Below are 18498 nucleotides of genomic sequence, written 5' to 3' on the forward strand. Positions count from 1 at the left end.
TCTATTGGTTGACCATTCACATTGATTCTTTCAATTTGCTGTTCCTGAGATGGACTTCTGTGATTCTATTCATTAACTCCTGGAGGACTTCATAACTGTCAGCGAATACTACCGTGTCATTCGCGTATCTTATGTTATCGATACATCATCCGTTAATTCGAATTCCGGCTTCAACATCCTCTACTGCTATTTGAAAGATTTCCTCAGAGAATATGTTAAACCGCAATGGTGATAGCAGTGGCGGCTTTTGGGGGTAGGCAGGATAGGCCGGGCCTACCCAATAATTTTAAGAGCTTTAAAATTGAAAAACATATTTAAAAATTATGTTAATGCATGTAAATAACTTTTAAATGTACTAAATCACTCAATACATTAGCGTCAGTTAAAACAACTATGTTATTATATTACCACAGAAAGCATCGAATCGTATTCAGTCATTTTAAATATCATTAATAGGCCCGATCGGAACTGGCCCACCCAGCTCACATAAGATCCCCGTACAAAAACCGTTTGAAGTTAAGCAGCTTGCCGTACAACGACTTATATTGTCGTGTTTATGCTTGCTGTTTAGGCACCAGACGATCGGGCCTACGGCGACCATCGTTGTCACTTGTAACGTAATTATCGAATTGTAATATAAATTTTCTTTTAAATTATGATAAAAAAATATGTAACATAATCTATAATTGTAACATATTTTTAAACAAACAATACAATTGCAAACAAGTGCACGGTTACCCAAATAAATTTAAAAAAAATTCGTAAAATTCGAAGAAAAAAAATCACATTGCGTGATTTCTATATCGCCTGATTGTATGCAACTTATATATATGTGAGATTGTTTTATAACTGATACATAAAAATGAGTTTTTATGACGCTTTACCAGGTTGCAGTAATAGTAATGTTTATAGTGAGTGTTTGGACATTGTTGTTTCACTATTGGAATCGCCATTATCTACAAGAACTGAAATTGATAGAAAAAAAAAATTATTATGGATGAAAGGCCTACTCCAACATTGCGAATTGACCAAAAAGATGGGAAAAAGGTGCGTACTTTTAATTGCTCTTGGTATGATATCTACAAATGGTTGTCTGGAAGTATTACGAAAAACAGACTATATTGTTGGCCGTGTTTGTTATTTTCTAATAAGAAATATGTATAGAATTGTGAAGGATACTTTGATTTAAAAAATATGTCTGCCTCCTTAAAAAAACATTCCAGTTGCAAGGAACAATTTAAGTAATTTGCTGTCCGTTAAGGATGTACAGAAGAGGGCGTTTTCTGTTCGCGATTTGCTAGATGAAAAATCAAAAATCGCAAAAATTAGATAGAACGCAGAAGTTAAAATGAACAGAGAAATCAATAAAAAATTAGTTGGGAGGGGGGGAGTCATGACCCCGTGACCATAGGTATGTAATTTGCTGGCATGGCCTACCCAAAATTTTACCACACCAGCCACCACTGGGTGATAGTATACATCCCTGTCGGACCCCACGTTTGATTTTGATAACATCGGATTCTTATGCCTCTGTACAGATAGACGATGTCTGATTCCAGTAAAGATTGCTAATAGTTCTTAGATCACAGGATTAAAATATTTGTTAATATCTCCATCAGCTTGTCGTGTTTTAATGTATCAAGCCCTTTATGGTAACCAATGAAGCATTGGTAAGTGGTCATTACATATGTAGGACGGAGGTTGTTCGGGCCAATTATCACTTATATAGATGGATCTGCTTTAACAAAATTGTTTAAATATCAAAATTTAGTATGAGGAAAGCAGAAGTGACAAAGGCTTAATCCATAGACGGATTTGCTTTAACGAAATTGTCTAAAAATCAACAATCTTCGAAATGTATAATTAGGAGAGCAGAAGTAGCAAAGGGTTTGTCCATAAATGCATCTACTTAAATAAAATTGTCTAAACATTGACAATTTTAAAAATCTAGTATTACAAAAGCATCAGTTGTAATAAATAGTCCATAAATGGATCTGCTTATTCAAAATTGTCTAAAAATCGATAATTTTTAAATTGTAGTATTGGTTAGTTAGTCCATCAGTTAGTAGATCAGCTTAAACGAAATTGCCTAAAACCGAAAATTTTTAAAAAGTAGTATTAAGAGAGCAAAAAGCTAAGGGTTAGTATCAGGGGAGCAGAAATACCAAAGGGTTAGTTCACAGATTGATCTGCTTTACCGAAATTGTCTAAACATCGATAAAATGCTTTAAGCTTTCACGACCATCGTCTAACTTGTTAAACTGTTTGTTCGGGCTGTTAGGCCGTTGTCTTCTGAGATTAGTTCTTGACGTTTCGCCAACACTAGGGGTTGGCATCTTCTGGAGATGTTACTGTTCGCTTGTAAGCTGAAACCGACGCCGCGTTGTACTACGGAGGTCATATTTATACATGGTACAATGAATACACTACACAAGGTATGATACATAATGTTCCAAAATCGGTTCGCTTTCGCGCATGACGTAGTCAAGATCGCTTATTCCCGCAACATTTGAATGTAGTTGTATAGGAAAGACTTTTAATTTTAAGTTTTTTTTTATATAATTTGGCTAATTTAATTATAGTAATTATAAAGAGATGATAAAATTATGTTATTATAATATTTATCCTTTATAAAACATAGATATCCTTTATAAGACAAGTTTTAATCATCTTTTATTACACGTAGGTACAGGTTAATTAACTTATACTCCAGAGTTCGATATTTCAGATGTTTAAAAAGATACAGAAAAGTGGTAATGGAGGTACACAAAATTTGTACGTATATATACCTACTGAACTAAACACAAAATCAAAATAAATAATGACAAAGTCAACTTTATTTATATCGAATGAGCTAGCTGGCCATCGAATATGAGTGTAGTGAGGGCACGCAATATTGCACAACATTTAAAATGACATTTTTGTAATATTCACACATACAATTATCTTGGTATTGTTTATAATAATGATAACATTGTATATTTTAATAATTATAACATGATTTAACAAAGAAAAATATGTTATTTTGGAAGATGCTAAATTGATTTCCTCCGAAACAGTTCTTATTGCAAATTGCATAGCAGGCTGAGGCTAGTTTCTTACTTAACAAATCGATATGAAAAAACCATTTAAGGTTTCATGACTAATAATTAATAAAAATAAAGATTTAGACTTACGTCGTTGACCTAGAAGTAGTAAGAAGCTGCTCAACATACTTTTTGGACTCTCTGTGTTCGCCTCCTTGTACGCGTTTCTTTTGGTTGGTTAAAAGGGTAGCCGATGTTGATTTAGGCAAATAAAGACTAGGTACTGCCTCAGGTTTGAGTTTTAGACCCTTTTTAGAAACGTAATTTAAAAGTTCCTGTTGTAGATTTCTTTGGTAATCTTGAGTTTTAAAATGTGTATAACAAATTCTTGCAGTATTACAATTAAAATTATCCTTTCTACAACAAGATATAATCCACAGTTTTCTGGTCACACTATCTTTAGGAAATGTATGAAACCTAAAGATTTTATCTTCATTGTCACTATTGCAACAAGCAATTGCACAGCGTACTTTGAAAAAGGTACAAAACCAGATATACAATGGCAAATAAAAACTTTCAGTTTTACAAAAAAATACTATACAGTATAAATAAATAGTAACGAAACACCATTTGTATAAAGACACATATATAAGCATAAATCTAAATTATTTTTCTATTATAAAATAGATGACTCAGTCAGTATTGAGTTACTTTAAAATATATTTATTATCTCATAACTTGCAATTTGCAATAGTCACCATTGATAACCGATATTATTGTTGAACTTTTGTTTTTATACAAGCTTTCTGTCTTGCCGGTGTAAAGTCGTCTGAAGTCGATATTTATTGTGTTTTGCGTTTGAACTAATTTGTGTCTTATTTTCATATTATTATATTGTTTGATAAGTAAATTTTGCATATAGTAATCGGTAGGTTATAGTAATGTGTATATTTTTTATTTTACTAAATTTCATTATAACTCATCTAAAATACCATATTGAATTGTAAAACAGATTTTTCTCTATTGTACTCTATTTTGTTTTTATTTCAGTAAAACTGCTTGGAAGTAAGTGACAGTGAATCAGAATAAGCAAATCTACTACTATTTACCTATTCACAGTATTTCCTTTGCAGAAAATTTTTAAATTTCAAGGGATTTGTATACAAAAAGAGTACTTGTATTATTAGTATATGTATGAAAACAAAAATAAATATTTCGCCTGAATCTCTAGGAGAAGTAAAGGTTTTACGCTACTGAAAATATATTTTTTATTCAATTATAACCAAAACAAAACATTTAAAAAAAAATTAGATCACTTTTTAACCATAATTTCAACATTAATGTGTACGTTAAGCTGTAATAATTGGTTCGAGGTTGTTCAGGCGATCTTAACTACGTCACACTCCTGAACCAGCTGTCAAATGTCATGCGCAATATCATACCTTGTGTATTCATTGTACCATGATATTTATATTTTCTACTCGCCTCCCCTCCACTGGTTTCGGTGTGAGTGGGCGTGTCGTCGTTTGTAGCTTTTCTTTCTTCGTGATTTGTGGGAAGGGTGTTTGTAGATTTTAATATCGGTATTCATGCTTTGTTAATTCTTAGTCCTTCTTCTATCCGATTAAAATTATTTGGATGCTTATATATTTCCACTGCTTCCCGATATAACCATGGGTAGTACTTTGATGTTTTATCCAGCATCTGCGTTTCTTCAAACAGTATCCGATGTTCTCCGCTTCCTAAAGCGTGTTCGGTAACGGCAGATTTGTCGATCGATGTCCTAAACGACAATGGATTTTATGTTCGTTTATCCTTGTGTTTGTGTGTCTTTTTGTGGTTCTCACATATACCATTCCACATGTGCATGGTATTCGGTATACTCCGGCCGTTGCTAACGGGTCGCGTTTATCCTTCACCGATCTTAAACAGTCCTTGATTTTTTTGTTGGCTTGAAAATGGTTTTTACATTGGCTTTTTTAAGTATTTGCCCAATTCTCTCTGTTACCCCCGACATATAGGGTAAGAACGCTTTATCCTGTTTCTTCGTCCTTTCTTCTAGAAACATCCACAATTTTAGTATCAGGAGAGTAGAAGTAGCAAAAGATTAGTCCATAAATGAATATGCTTGAACGAAATTGTCTAAATATCGACAATTTTAAAATTTAGTATTAGGAGAGCAAAAATGGCAAAGAAAAAGTTCATAGATTGGATCTGCTTTAGCGAAATTGTCTAAACATCGACAATTTTTAAAATCTAGTACCAGGAGAGGAGAAGCAGTGCGGGGGTTAGCCCATATGCTTAAACAAAATCGGATAAAAATGGATAATTTGCAAAATTTAGTACCAGGAAAGCAGACAAGTAAAGGAAAACCATTAATATAGACGATTTTTAAATAATTTTCTTTATTTAAGTAAATCAAACATACACTCCACATAATAAGTTAATAAAATATTACAACATAATTAAAAAGAATAAAAATAAGTTAAAATCTATCGCACAATACTTGATAATATATATAATAACAATCCTTAGCTAGAGTATATCAGATAACTACCAAAATTTTAATCATAGCCGTACACTCACTCGAGCAACAGTGGAAGATACAAGCGTTAGAAAAAATCTATATAAAATTTTAAAAGTACGGATAGTATTAGAGGATACCGACATTATTGTTCTTCACAGCTTAACTGTATTGGTGTTGTTTCAAATTTTGGGTGCTAGAGACACACCTGTAACATATTAAGCATGTTTACGTTCAAAAAATAAACTTAAAGTGACATCAGTTGAACTGTGAAGGTCTTTACACGTTTCGACATCCCCTGGTAAAACCCGAACGAGCCCGAGAGCATACAGCTATCAAAAATATTTATATATGGTACCAAGAAGAGCATATAAGGCACTAAAACAGAACGATTTCCAGGAAAACTTTGATTATTCATATCTTTGACTAGACTATCCTCTTAATCCGAGACAATCCAATTCATTGAGCAATTTTCAAGCGAATCAAACATATAAAAAAAGTTTTTCCAACAAAATTATTTGAGACTAAGATGAAAAATGTACGAGAATTCACAAACTCGGCAACTGCGCTTTAAGTTTGAGCGGAAATTTTAACCAACAGATGACCGCCTTATACGCGAGAGTGTCTACAACGACCAATAAGAAGGTAGACGTTGCGTTGCGACGTTGCCGATTTTTTTCAAAAGCCCAAAATCTGAAGCCAGCAATGAAAAATATTTCATAGCTTTGCTCTATATGTGAATTTAAGTAGTACTTGCCGTTAAACCACTCTCATACATTTTTTGTTTGCGTTAAGTTAATACATATACCGTAAAAATAATTACCAATCAAAGCAAATATATCAGATTGACAAAAATGATTGTTTTAATGAATTTCAAAATTTATAGATCATAGATTACATATATCGTTGAATATAAATCGAAATAGACATATATCTTTATAAAAACTTATCTCTGTGAACAAAAAAATAACTGGAGGAATAAAGGCTTGAACATTTGTTATTCTATTTATCTGTAAGTGTTTTTTATGACTATTTCATTTTATAATCAATGATTTACACTAGAGTAAAAACCAGTCATTAAAAATTACAGTAACAGCATTTGAGTTACCTCTTGCTAAATCTTTATAAAATTTTAAAAATCAAAAACTATTTGAGCGCTAATCTAATACTACCTTTTGATCTAAAAAGTTTTTGTTATGTTACGTTCATTTGAGAACTGAAGCAATTGTTGTCAACAAAAGTGTGACACACAAAAGAACAAAATCAGTCACATATAAATTACTCTTCTCAAAACTATTAAATGCTCACATGTATAAATGACCATTGGACACAAGACAAGGCTCTCTGGGGGCGAAATCTCGAAAATCTCGTTCTTGGTCGTTAATTTTGAGAGACTGAAGGGCCGAGAAACCTTGGTTTGGCGAGCATGACTGAAGGCAAGCTAAGCACAACTCGACTCTGAATATCAGACGGCGCCAACGTTTCGAATTTCACGAACATTTTCAAACCGATGGTGAATTCATTCTTGATTTAACTGTGAATAGAGTACAACGTGTGGTATTACTATGTTCCTTGTTCTAAAAGACAGTCTCTACAGAGTTGCCATACTAAATTTCAATCAAAACTAATGTTTCCAGAAGGGAACATTGTCAAATCCTGTTTTCGGAACCAGAGAGAGTCATTATTGGTTGATTTCATAGCTAGATCGAGAGATTCGCTTCAAATACGAATACGATTTTGATACGAAAATGTATCAAAACCTAGTGCTCAGGTATAAAAAGTGGATTGATTTTTCAAATTGCATGAAACATTTCGAATTTCTCGAACGATTTCAAACAGATGGTGATTTTGTTCTTGATTTTATTGTGAATATGGTACAAGATAAGTATTTACAGTGTCACCATACTGAATCCTAATACCAACCAATGTTTCAAATCGGGAATCCTTTTTTTTTCAGAAAGTGTTCTTATTGGTCCATTTCATATCTAGATTGGCTTTTAATACGACAAAAATATATAAAAACCTAGAGCTCAGGAATAAAAAATGCATCGATTTTTCATAAATTGTGAATATGGTACACTACAGTCACTGTCACCTCACTGACTCCTAATACCAACCAATGTTTTCATACGGGAACATCGTCATATCTTTTTTTGGGAACAGAAAGAGTTCTTATTGATCCATTTCATATCTAGATCGAAAAATTGGTTCTTAATACGACGAAAATACATAAAAATCTAGTGCTCAGGTATAAAACACAATGATTTTTCCCAGATTGTAGGACATTGGCATGTTATTTCGATTTTCTCGAACGGTTTTAAACAGATGATGAATTCGTTCTTGATTTAATTGTGAATAGGGTACAAGACAAGTCTCTACAGTGTCACTACATTGAATACTAATACGAGCTGATGTTTCCATAAGAAAACATAGTCAAATCCTTTTTTGGCACTAGTAAGAATTTGTATTAGTCGAGATCGAGACTTCCGCTTCACTAGGGCATACAAAAAGGACGTGCTCAGATTTAAAAAGTGCATTAATTTTCCACAGATTTCACGAAACTGGGAACAATTTTGAATTTCCTGCGCGTTTTAAAACAAAGAGTGAGTTCCTTCTTGACTGAATTATGAACAGGGTAAAACGTAGTATATTGCCATATTTATGAACCTAAGAGACATTCGCTTACTGACTCCCAAAACCAGCCAATGGTTCCATACGGGAACATCACGAAATCCTTTTTCATCGATCAAAACGAGTTCCTCTCTAGATCGAGATCTAAATCTTCGTCCTTGCTTCAAATACGACGAAGTTAAAATCTAGTGCTCAAGTTTAAAAAGTGCATTGAATCTACCTACGAACTACGAATCAAGAGACCAAGAGTCTTTTAACGTCTTCGCAAGCAGCATTTGTTTTGATAAAACTTTTACAGAATGACTAACTGCTTCGCACCTGCGTATAAAAAGATTTGAATTTATTATCAATAACAATACCAAGGAATCATTTATAGCTCACCAAACGTTGATTCAGTCTGTTAAATTTGATTTTTATATCTTTTAACATATAGAGTACATTTAACTTTATTTATATTTTAATATACATTTATATATATTCAGGTCATCAAAATTTTTACATTTAAAGGAAAATATTGCTTCAAAGTTACATATTTCTTGTTTTCAGTCAATTAAATCTGAAACAATTTGTAACATTTACTACTTTTAACGAACGACACAAAATTTAGCATACAATATGACTCACAATGAATTAACGAAAAGAAGATGATAGCAAATTGATGAATGGTTCATGAAGACGACGGTCACCCGAAGAATAAATGTATTGTGAAGATGCGAAGCATTATATGGCTTAGCTACAGCATTATTAACCTGGTGATACGAGCAGACAATTTAAAATATCATCAAATATCAAGTTATATTGTAAATAATAGCAATGTTTACAGGCCCAAACGGGCACAAAGCTTTTAATTAGATGCTGTATATTCTAAAAACTTCTCTAAAGAACTAAAAAAGATCCCGTTTCAATTCTTTGTGAGTCACGTTGGGAAAAATCATAGATACGTACGAACGATTGATTTAGTTGCCAAAACTACCCTTCTCTGTAACAATAAATCTATTTATAAATCGAAAAAATACGTATATAATAAACAGAATATAACCTACAGTTAACATTGTTACTTAACAAGAAAAAATTAATGAGAATAAAATGCAGAACAATTTCGGAGATTGAGTATTCGAAAGCGACAAAAAGTAAAACGATGATAGATTCTAAAAAGAGATAACAATTTGAAAATAAATTAACAAAATTCTTTCTTCGATGTTAAAAATAAACTTTCAACATAAAAAACCTATAAAAATATATCATGAAGTAAGGCACTTGTTCATTATACAAGGCGTGTCAAAAATACACGCCGATAATATGAATATCGCTAAAGTTAATTTGAAAAAATTACCCCTTTATTATTGCTATTATAAGGGGGTTTTAGAGTGGTCTCGTGAAGTTAGCAGGGAACATGCCCTTCTCGCCGTTATCTTTTACGCCCATCAGCCATCCTTCTTCCTGTAAAACAAAAATTCATCATTATAATGCTTTTGCTTTAATTTATTACGATTTTTATATATATATTTTTTTATTTTTCATCAAGTTATAGCTTTTCGCCCTTGCATAATCAACAAACACAAGGCGGGGTAGTACTTTGTTGACATAACCCGTGCTTCGAGCGGTGTTTAAAATTTTAAATAGTAGCTATTTTAAAACTTTACCTTAATGTCAACACGTATTAGCCCGCCGTGTGGTTGTTGATGCTGTCTGCAAGTGCAAAAAGCCATTTGTTTACTGCTTGTAAACTCAATGAAAAAGAAAGTTTTTTCCATTTTTTTTCCATTGTAAATTGAGAAAATAGGTTGAAACTTTCTATTTATGCGCAGCTATTAGATAAATATGTAAATGTATAAAATGGTGGTGATAATCTTTTTGCAGCAATCCATAAACTAATAGTACTTATATGGCAGAATATTTGTACCAGAAGAGTGGCTAAAGGGAATAATATGTCCGTTGCATAAAAAGGGTGATCAACTGGAGTGTAAGAACTATAGAGGCATTACTCTGTTAGCATCTGTGTATAAAATCTTCGGCAAAGTATTGTTTGAAAGACTTAAACATTTTAAAAAGGATATTGTTAGTCAATATCAATGCGGATTTACTGCTGGAAAGTCAACTACACATCAAATTCAAGCACATAGGTAGATTCTAGAAAACTCACTAGAATATAACAGACAAACACCATCTCTTCGTCGACTTCAAAGCAGCCTATGAGTGTGAAAAGAACTGCATTATATAATGCAATGATAGACTTTGGGATCCCACATAAGTTAATTAAGTTGACCTAACTAACAATTCAAAACGTAAGCTCATACGTTAGAATTAAAGGAGAAAACTCTACGTTCTTTGACATTAATAATGGTCTAAGACAGGGGGACGCGCCTCTTTTTTAAAAGATCTATTTTTAAAAGATCGACGCAAATTCTCGCATTCTCTGACGATATAGTTATAGTGGGCAGAAGAATGAGAGACATGGTGTTGTGTTTTACAAGGCTGGCGGACGCGGCAAGTGAATTGGGACTTGTGGTAAACGAGGAAAAAACCAAATATATGTTTTTTTTCTTTCTAAAAACCCCCGAAATATCCAAGAGAGAATTCAAATTAACAACTATACCTTTGAGCAAGTCAAAGAATTCACGTATCTTGGATCGCTAGTAAAAGGAACAAACACGACAAGCGACGAAATAAAAAGACGCATAGCAATAGCAAACAGGTTTCCAGAAACATTTACGGTCTCCATAAACATTTAAAAAATAAGAATATAAAACATTCAGTAAAGCTCAATATATACAAGACCTTAATAAGCCCGGTTTTGATATATGGGGCTGAAACGTGGACCTTATCTCAAAATGATGAAAGATTTCTTGGTTTTTTGAGAGAAAAATTCTTAAAAAGGTTTTTGGAGCCGTAAATGATTATGGGCTGTGGCGTAGAAGATACAACTTTGAACTATATCGATTATACACCGATCCAGATATTATGAAATTCGTTAGAGTGCAGAGACGAGAGCAGAGTTATTCGACACAGAGTATAGAAATTTAACACCATTAGTTATCATTTTTTTGTCTAAACCTGTTATCAATGTCAAGTCACCTATGCAAACACCTAAATCTTCTCTCTCTCTCTCTTCAATAGTACTACAGGTCAAAGTGAGCACTGGCTCCCTGCAGTATTGCTCGCATCCCGCATTCGGTCCTTATTAATGGTTGCAGGTTTTTAAAACAACACAGGAGTTCGCACACGTAGACTGATATGACACATCCAAACAGAAAAAGCTGACTAATGGTGTCCACAGCACAGCTGTACATCTTCTCTCATTTTCCAACTACTACAGTGAAATTTTTTTATAAAAAATTGCATTAAAAACACAAAAACAATAAAAACAACAAAGCACCTGGTGAGGACGAAATAGAAATCGAAACCGTAAAGATTAGAGGACAAAACTTACTACAGGGATTAAAACTGTTCTTCATTGAACGAATTGTAGTGGGAATAATACCGAAAAAATTATTATACTCACACATAAAAAAAGTAGCTTTCAAGCTGAATATATACTCACATGTTGAGTAGGAAGAATTTAAGTTTGGATCAATAATTAATACAATAAACCATTAGCCCTAATATGCGTGGATTATGAGAAGACGTTTGATATAGTCAGCCAAACTGGAGAATAAATCTCCGATATAATCAAATACTTTAAATATCTAACAAATAATAGAAAAATCACATGAATTTATTATTAAAAGCTATTTTTGCTTTATTGATTACAATAAGGCGTTTAATACCGTGGAAATTGACAGTCGACGCAAAGAGGAATATTTGACAATTGAAATGACAACTAACGGCTGCTTATAAGAAGGAGCGAACAGATCGTTTGTGGCGGCGGTGGACGGGACTTTGTTGTGGACAAGACTTTGTTCCCATTGGTCGGTGGCTTCGTTCTGACAGTAGCTACGAAAAAGAAGAAGAATTGACAGTTGACATTAGATAAGGAAAATAAGAAGAATTGAAAGTTGACAAATGGTTCCGGTCTTGGTTAAGGTTCATGCTCGGCCGGTAATGCAGATTTGACGCTTACCGACAGTGACGTCAGAATGGACATTGACCGTCTGTCTCAAGTGTCCCATAGTCTGCTGGTCTCCACGAAGTGGAAAACCTGGTTGGTCTTGGAAAATATGAAGGATCTACTTTAAACCATAGATGAAAAATCAGTTTCGGAAAGTTAAGGTTAATTTTACTTCCAAACTTACAACTTTCCTTCCAAAACTTTTAGACTAGAATCTGGTTTAAGACAAGGCTCTATTGTGTCACATTGTCAAATGTGATGTGTTTTAAATTAAGTTGTGATTAAGTGTAACCATATTTCTGTAACGGATATACCTAACATGTCGATGAATGCCTTCTCTACTTTGTTGTTAGAGTTGGCATTATGTTTAATATAAAAATATTAACCTGATATTTGTAAAGGGCCGTGTGTCTGTAGTGGTATATTTGTTTATAATATTGTTACGATAATAAATATCATGGCCTACAAAACTGTAAATATATTATGACTAATTCTGTTTTTGTTGTAGAAATTTCGGCAAAGGATCTAGACCCAAATTATGATGAATCATCCGACTCGAGGTTCCCAGGCCGAATAAGACCGGTCTGAGCTTCTGGTTACTTCGATGGGAGATCGTCGCTTCGCCGTTGTTCTCGAATAGCGGGATTTTATATTTATAGAGGAATTTTGTTATGAAGAGGGTCAGTTAATTTTGAAGAAGATTCGCGGTCGCGATTTTAATTGTTACGTTCGTCTACATAAATTATGTATTATTAGTTAAATAAATTGATATGAATTATCGTGCTTTTTAATAAATTAAAATAAGAACAATATAATAAATTAATAAAGACATTATAAATTAAATAAAGACATAGCAGTTAAATATATTCACAACAATATGTACTAGCACCGCTAACTTTAAACGTATTGTAGTGTGGATAGTGTCAATATATGGCCTTTGGGATGTAGTGGGTTTTATTAAAGAAGCAATACTTAGTAGCCCTTGAAGGTACGCCAATTAGACGATTGAGCCTTCAGTTACCTTCAACTAACCTTATAGAAGAAATAAATATACAGTCCACGAGCTATAGAAGAAGCAAAAGATCCAGGAGGTGAAACCATTCCTGATCCTAAACACAATCACCCTGCCCTATCTTATACAATCATACTATTTAATATAAACGAAGAGTATATTATAAGAAAAGTCTTTCAAGGATCGAGAGACGAAGTCAATCACGAACTGTAAACGTTCAAAAATGAAAAAAATTGGAATTAACTAAGTTCAAATATGCCGTAAAATAGATTATACGGTTTTGTGTATTAAAAGATTAAGGTATATGCATATCTAACAAATTTAAGCAGATTATTGTGTAGTCTTACCTGTTCTTCAGGATCATCGTATTCAATGACGGATATTACTTCCCCTACTTCGAAAGAAAGCTCATCCACGTCCTCTCGGTTGTATTTGTACGTCGCCTTCACTCTGTATAGTACCCCAGGTGGCAGGTTGTCGGTGCTGGCACCTTCGAAAGTAAATACTTTAAAGTTAGTTAGAAAGTACGAAAATATAGTACGGGCAAGTTCTTTTAAAAGAAATTCTTATTGAGAAACGTATGTTACCGAAATTTCACAGCGAATCTTTGTACAGTATTGGTCGATCCTTATATCTATTTTAAAATTTTTTAGAGTTAAGAACCCTTGTAGAGGACTAGTGAAGATCTGTGATCGTCACACATATTAATTAACAGGGTGAATTGTGTAATTGACCATTTATTTCATTTTACTGTAGTGTTTATACGGCTCATTTGATTTTTTTTAAATTTGCATGATACAGTACACTACTATCAAGCATTCGACTGGTATTAGCTAAACTAAAAAATTCCAGGACTGGCTTTGGAAAAATTAATTTAGGGATTCGTAATAAATATTACACCCTGTATAATTTTTTTTTAAAATGCAATAAGTGATTTTCAAACTACATAAATAGCCAATGAAAACGACATATGCGACAATGTTGTCGCACTTTTATTATTAAATTTTTAGTGAACGATCAAATCTTACCAAAAATATAACAACCATAATGAAGTATCAAATTATAAGGTATTAATTTAAACAAATGTTATAAATTTTAAACATTTTAATTAAAATGAGTTCCTACAACATAATCTAATACGTAGAAAATTAAAATCTTTACTGTCACTTTGTATTATCTCTACAATAGAATCAATTGTTTTTGAATTTTAAATTTTTACTCATAGATCGTATTGGGGCATTATTTTCGATAAATAATAAATTAAATTGATTAAAAAGTCAAACCTCTTGTATGTGTTAGTTTTTGTTGATTGTAAATGATTAAAATTTTATGTCAAATAATAATACATTGCATCAACTGTACTAAATAAAAATAAATCTAAAAAAGTTTAAAATGAAGGTTGGCGTTGACCGTTTGACGTTACTTGATATTTTATACCCATTGTCATTATCAATTGTTATTTATGTGTACAAGAATACATATTTCTTCTGTCATATCTACGTTAAGTACATTGTGTTAGTTTTGGTAGAGCTTTTGTTACTTTCGTTCAAAATGCCACATCAGTTTTCGACCACAGAATATGCAGACATAATATTTGTTTATGGATTCTGTAATGGGAATGGTAGGGCTGCTAGTAGAAAATATCGCAGGAGATTTCCTAATCGTCGAACTCCCAGTCATCCAACATTTGGGTCAGTTTTTAATTATTTGCGAGAAGAAAATGGCACTTTTCCTAGTGGAACAACAGAGCGACATGTAGATGAAGCGCAGGAAGATGACATTATGGACGCCGTTACTATGAACCCTACAATAAGCACTAGACAAGTAAGTCGAGAACTCAATGTTACTCAATCAAAAGTAAGTAGAGTCTTACAAAAAAATAATCTATACCCATATCACATTCAAATGGTTCAGCGACTACATGCTGGAGATGAGATCGATAGGTTGGAATTTTGTAGATGGATTAACAATAATCGACCAACGCTATACAGGACACTATTTACAGATGAAGCCCAATTTACCAGAGACGGGATAAATAATTCACGAAATTCACATGTGTGGGCAGAAGAAAATCCCCATGCTATTCGGGAACGTCGTTCTCAGTTAAGGTTTTCGGTTAACGTGTGGATTGGTGTCATAAATAACCAATTAGTAGGTCCTCACTTTTTTGATGGTCCTTTAACAGGGCAGGTCTATTTGAACTTTCTACAAAATATTTTGCCGAATTTGCTTGTCAACGCGAACGTTGCTATCCGAGGGATGTATTTTCAGCATGATGGGGCACCCCCACACTTTTTACTGGCAGTGAGACAACATCTCAATAATGTTTATGGCAACAGGTGGATAGGACGTGCAGGTCCTATTTCGTGGCCTTCAAGATCCCCTGATTTCAATCCCGTTGATTACTATATTTGGGGACGATTGAAGCAACTAGTTTACGCAGTGAATATTAATAACCGACAACAATTAATTGATAGAATTATACATTGTTGTAATACTATTAGAAACGATCCCCAGAGTATCCGTAATTCAATACGTCAATTAACAATTCGGCAACAAAAATGTGTACAGGCTACAGGGTTCCATTTCGAAAATCTATTTTGAATTAATTTTATTTTGTTACCATTATTGTATCTTTTCCAGTTCTAATTTATGGGTTTATCATAACTATGTACATATTTTTAGTTTTTTTTTTAAATTGTTCTTCGTTATTGTTAGTAGTTACTGTTTTTTGTTGTGCAGTGACTCAGTTTATCATTTCAATTAAAATGTTTGAAATTTATAACATTTGTTTAAATTAATTACCTTATAATTTGATACTTCATTATGGTTGTTCTATTTTTGGTAAGATTTGATCGTTCACTAAAAATTTAATAAAAGTGCGACAACATTGTCGCATATGTCGTTTTCATTGGCTATTTATGTAGTTTGAAAATCACTTATTGCATTTTAAAAAAAAATATATACAGGGTGTAATATTTAATACGAATCCCTAAATTAATTTTTCCAAAGCCAGTCCTGGAATTTTTTAGTTTAGCTAATACCAGTCGAATGCTTGATAGTAGTGTACTGTATCATGCAAAAATTAAAAAAATCAAATGAGCCGTATAAACACTACAGTAAAATGAAATAAATGGTCAATTACACAAATCACCCTGTTAATTAATAAAGAAGAGGAGTTGACATTTTTTAGTGGCCACATGAAATGCTCCCTGAGGGACTCTACATATGGTAGAAGTATGTAAAGTTCCTCATGACTCACCCTGTATATATATATATATATATATATATATATATATATATTTTAATTTATTTGAGGTTATTCATCTTCCGGTAAAACAAGATCATTTGCAAAATACTGTAAAGCTAAAGGAGGCCCCACGAAAAAAAATTGTTATTTAAGGTCAAAGAAAAAATATTTCAAAATTCTGTAAAAGAACGTATTTCTGATCTATTTTTATATTATACTCATATCATTAGATGCTTATATGCAGTTTTATTCTTTATTAAACACCAAAATACAAATTTTTTTGCAGTGATCATAATAATTTGATTACCCACTGTAACTTAATCTATTTAAAAAACAATCTGTTGAAAATTTCTTTCTGTAAACCTATAAATACTCAATCATCATTTAGGCTGGACACCCCTATTAGAATAGAATACTATTCAGTAAAGCAGTAAAAAAAAATTGGGACATCCTGTCTACATTAACTGGGACACAGGCTCGAATATTAGATCTAAAGATAATTGGCAGGATGCCATTTCAACAAATTCGACAGATCTTTCATATATCGAAAGACTAACTGAAAGTGGACTTCACCTAGGTCGAGCATCGGGTTGAATAATTTAATACGTTTAGGATTCATAACTAGCCCAATTGCCAGAAATTTAAGTTTCTATGGAGAGTTTGGCAAGACAATTAATTGAGTTAGAATTTAATTTTAATAAAGTTGTTTCGTTTTGCCAAAACTTTTTTACCGCCAGAAACTAAAACAAAGAGTCATAAATATTGTAGTTGTGCTTGCCAAATGGGATACAGAGATTATTGCATAGTTACTACAGTTCAAAATGACTATATATCTTTAAAAATTATATAATCAGATCGTACAAATGGAAGTTTGTTAATTTGTAAATGTTAACTTAACAAAAACCAAGTTCTCTATGTAGTTTAATGAATAAAGAATAAAAATCTCTAAGTACTCAACTGGTTCGTTTTTGATATTTTCCTACAATATTTTCTTGAATTTTCTCCACTCCTTACTTCTGCTTTTGGATACGGCTGCTCTAATGGATTGGTCATGGTTATGGATAAACTTGTTATAACCCGGTATAATATATTGCACACCCATCGTACATCGACAGGTAAAAGCATAGTACCAGTTGTGTCATGGCTTTATAGAAATAAAGGATAATTTGGATTCCAAGTGCGTTTTTGTCTTATGTGCCTTCACTACGGTATCGGTGAGTCGACAGTACGAGATATTTTTAAACAAAAGATAAACTTCTTTCATTCTGACACTCCTGCCACGAAGAAAATAAAAACAATGAAAACCTCGTCTTATGTGGAATTAGAGAGGGTAAGTTCGTAACATGGGTACACCTATATCAGATACAATGATTTCTGCAACAGCAAAACAGTTTTTTAACGCATTGGACTTAAAATGAGATTTTGATGTTCATTTAAGTGGTTGACTTGCTTTAAGCAGCGCCATGGTATAAAGGACATATGATTTCATGCAAAGAAGCTCAGTGGTGATCAACAGGGAGCTGAGGAATTTAAACGTGAGTAAGAAGAATTCCTCCCTTCTAATGATCTCAGCTACGAACAAATTTATAATGCAGACGAATCGCGGCTCTGCTGGAAATGTCTTCCAACTCGGACGCTAGCTCTTGCAAGTAAAGGTAAAGCAGAGGCCATAAATCCAAAGGCAAAAAACCTAGATTTTTTAAGGACACTAGGGAAGAAAAACTACCTGTTTATTACTTCAACCAAAAGAAAGAGTGGATGGAAAAACATATTTCAAGAGCGGTTTGCAGCTAAATTTGTACCAGAAGTCAAAATATAAAAGCAAAGCAAACAATTTGTCAAAAAAAGCGGTGTTGTTAATTGACAACGTGTATTCACATTCTGAAACGTATGTTCTAAGTTTGCTGACGACAAAATGTTTGCCAAATTTTTGCCCCCAAACACAAATGCCTCAGTCCAGCCTCTGCACCAAGTCGTCGTTGCGTCTATGAAGAGAAACTACAGAAC

General features: G+C 32.9%; 1 protein-coding gene across 3 annotated transcripts in view; it reads right to left on the reverse strand.

The window, feature by feature from the left end:
- Nucleotides 1-5414: 5414 nt before the first annotated feature.
- Nucleotides 5415-18498, reverse strand: part of Amph (amphiphysin) — a 172521-nt gene continuing 159437 nt past the window's right edge. For 2 of the 3 annotated variants that reach the window (XM_072524117.1, XM_072524118.1), the window contains 2 exons: nt 13589-13731; nt 5415-9621 (listed from right to left, as the gene is read on the reverse strand). In XM_072524117.1, the coding sequence (XP_072380218.1) occupies nt 9544-9621; nt 13589-13731 (221 nt within the window). In that variant the 3' untranslated portion in view covers nt 5415-9543. Of the gene's footprint in view, nt 9622-13588; nt 13747-18498 lie in introns of all 3 variants that reach the window. The other variant, XM_072524116.1, reaches the window with a different exon arrangement.

Source organism: Diabrotica undecimpunctata, chromosome 2, assembly GCF_040954645.1.
Source record: "Diabrotica undecimpunctata isolate CICGRU chromosome 2, icDiaUnde3, whole genome shotgun sequence".
NCBI classification, from domain to species: Eukaryota; Metazoa; Arthropoda; class Insecta; order Coleoptera; family Chrysomelidae; genus Diabrotica; species Diabrotica undecimpunctata.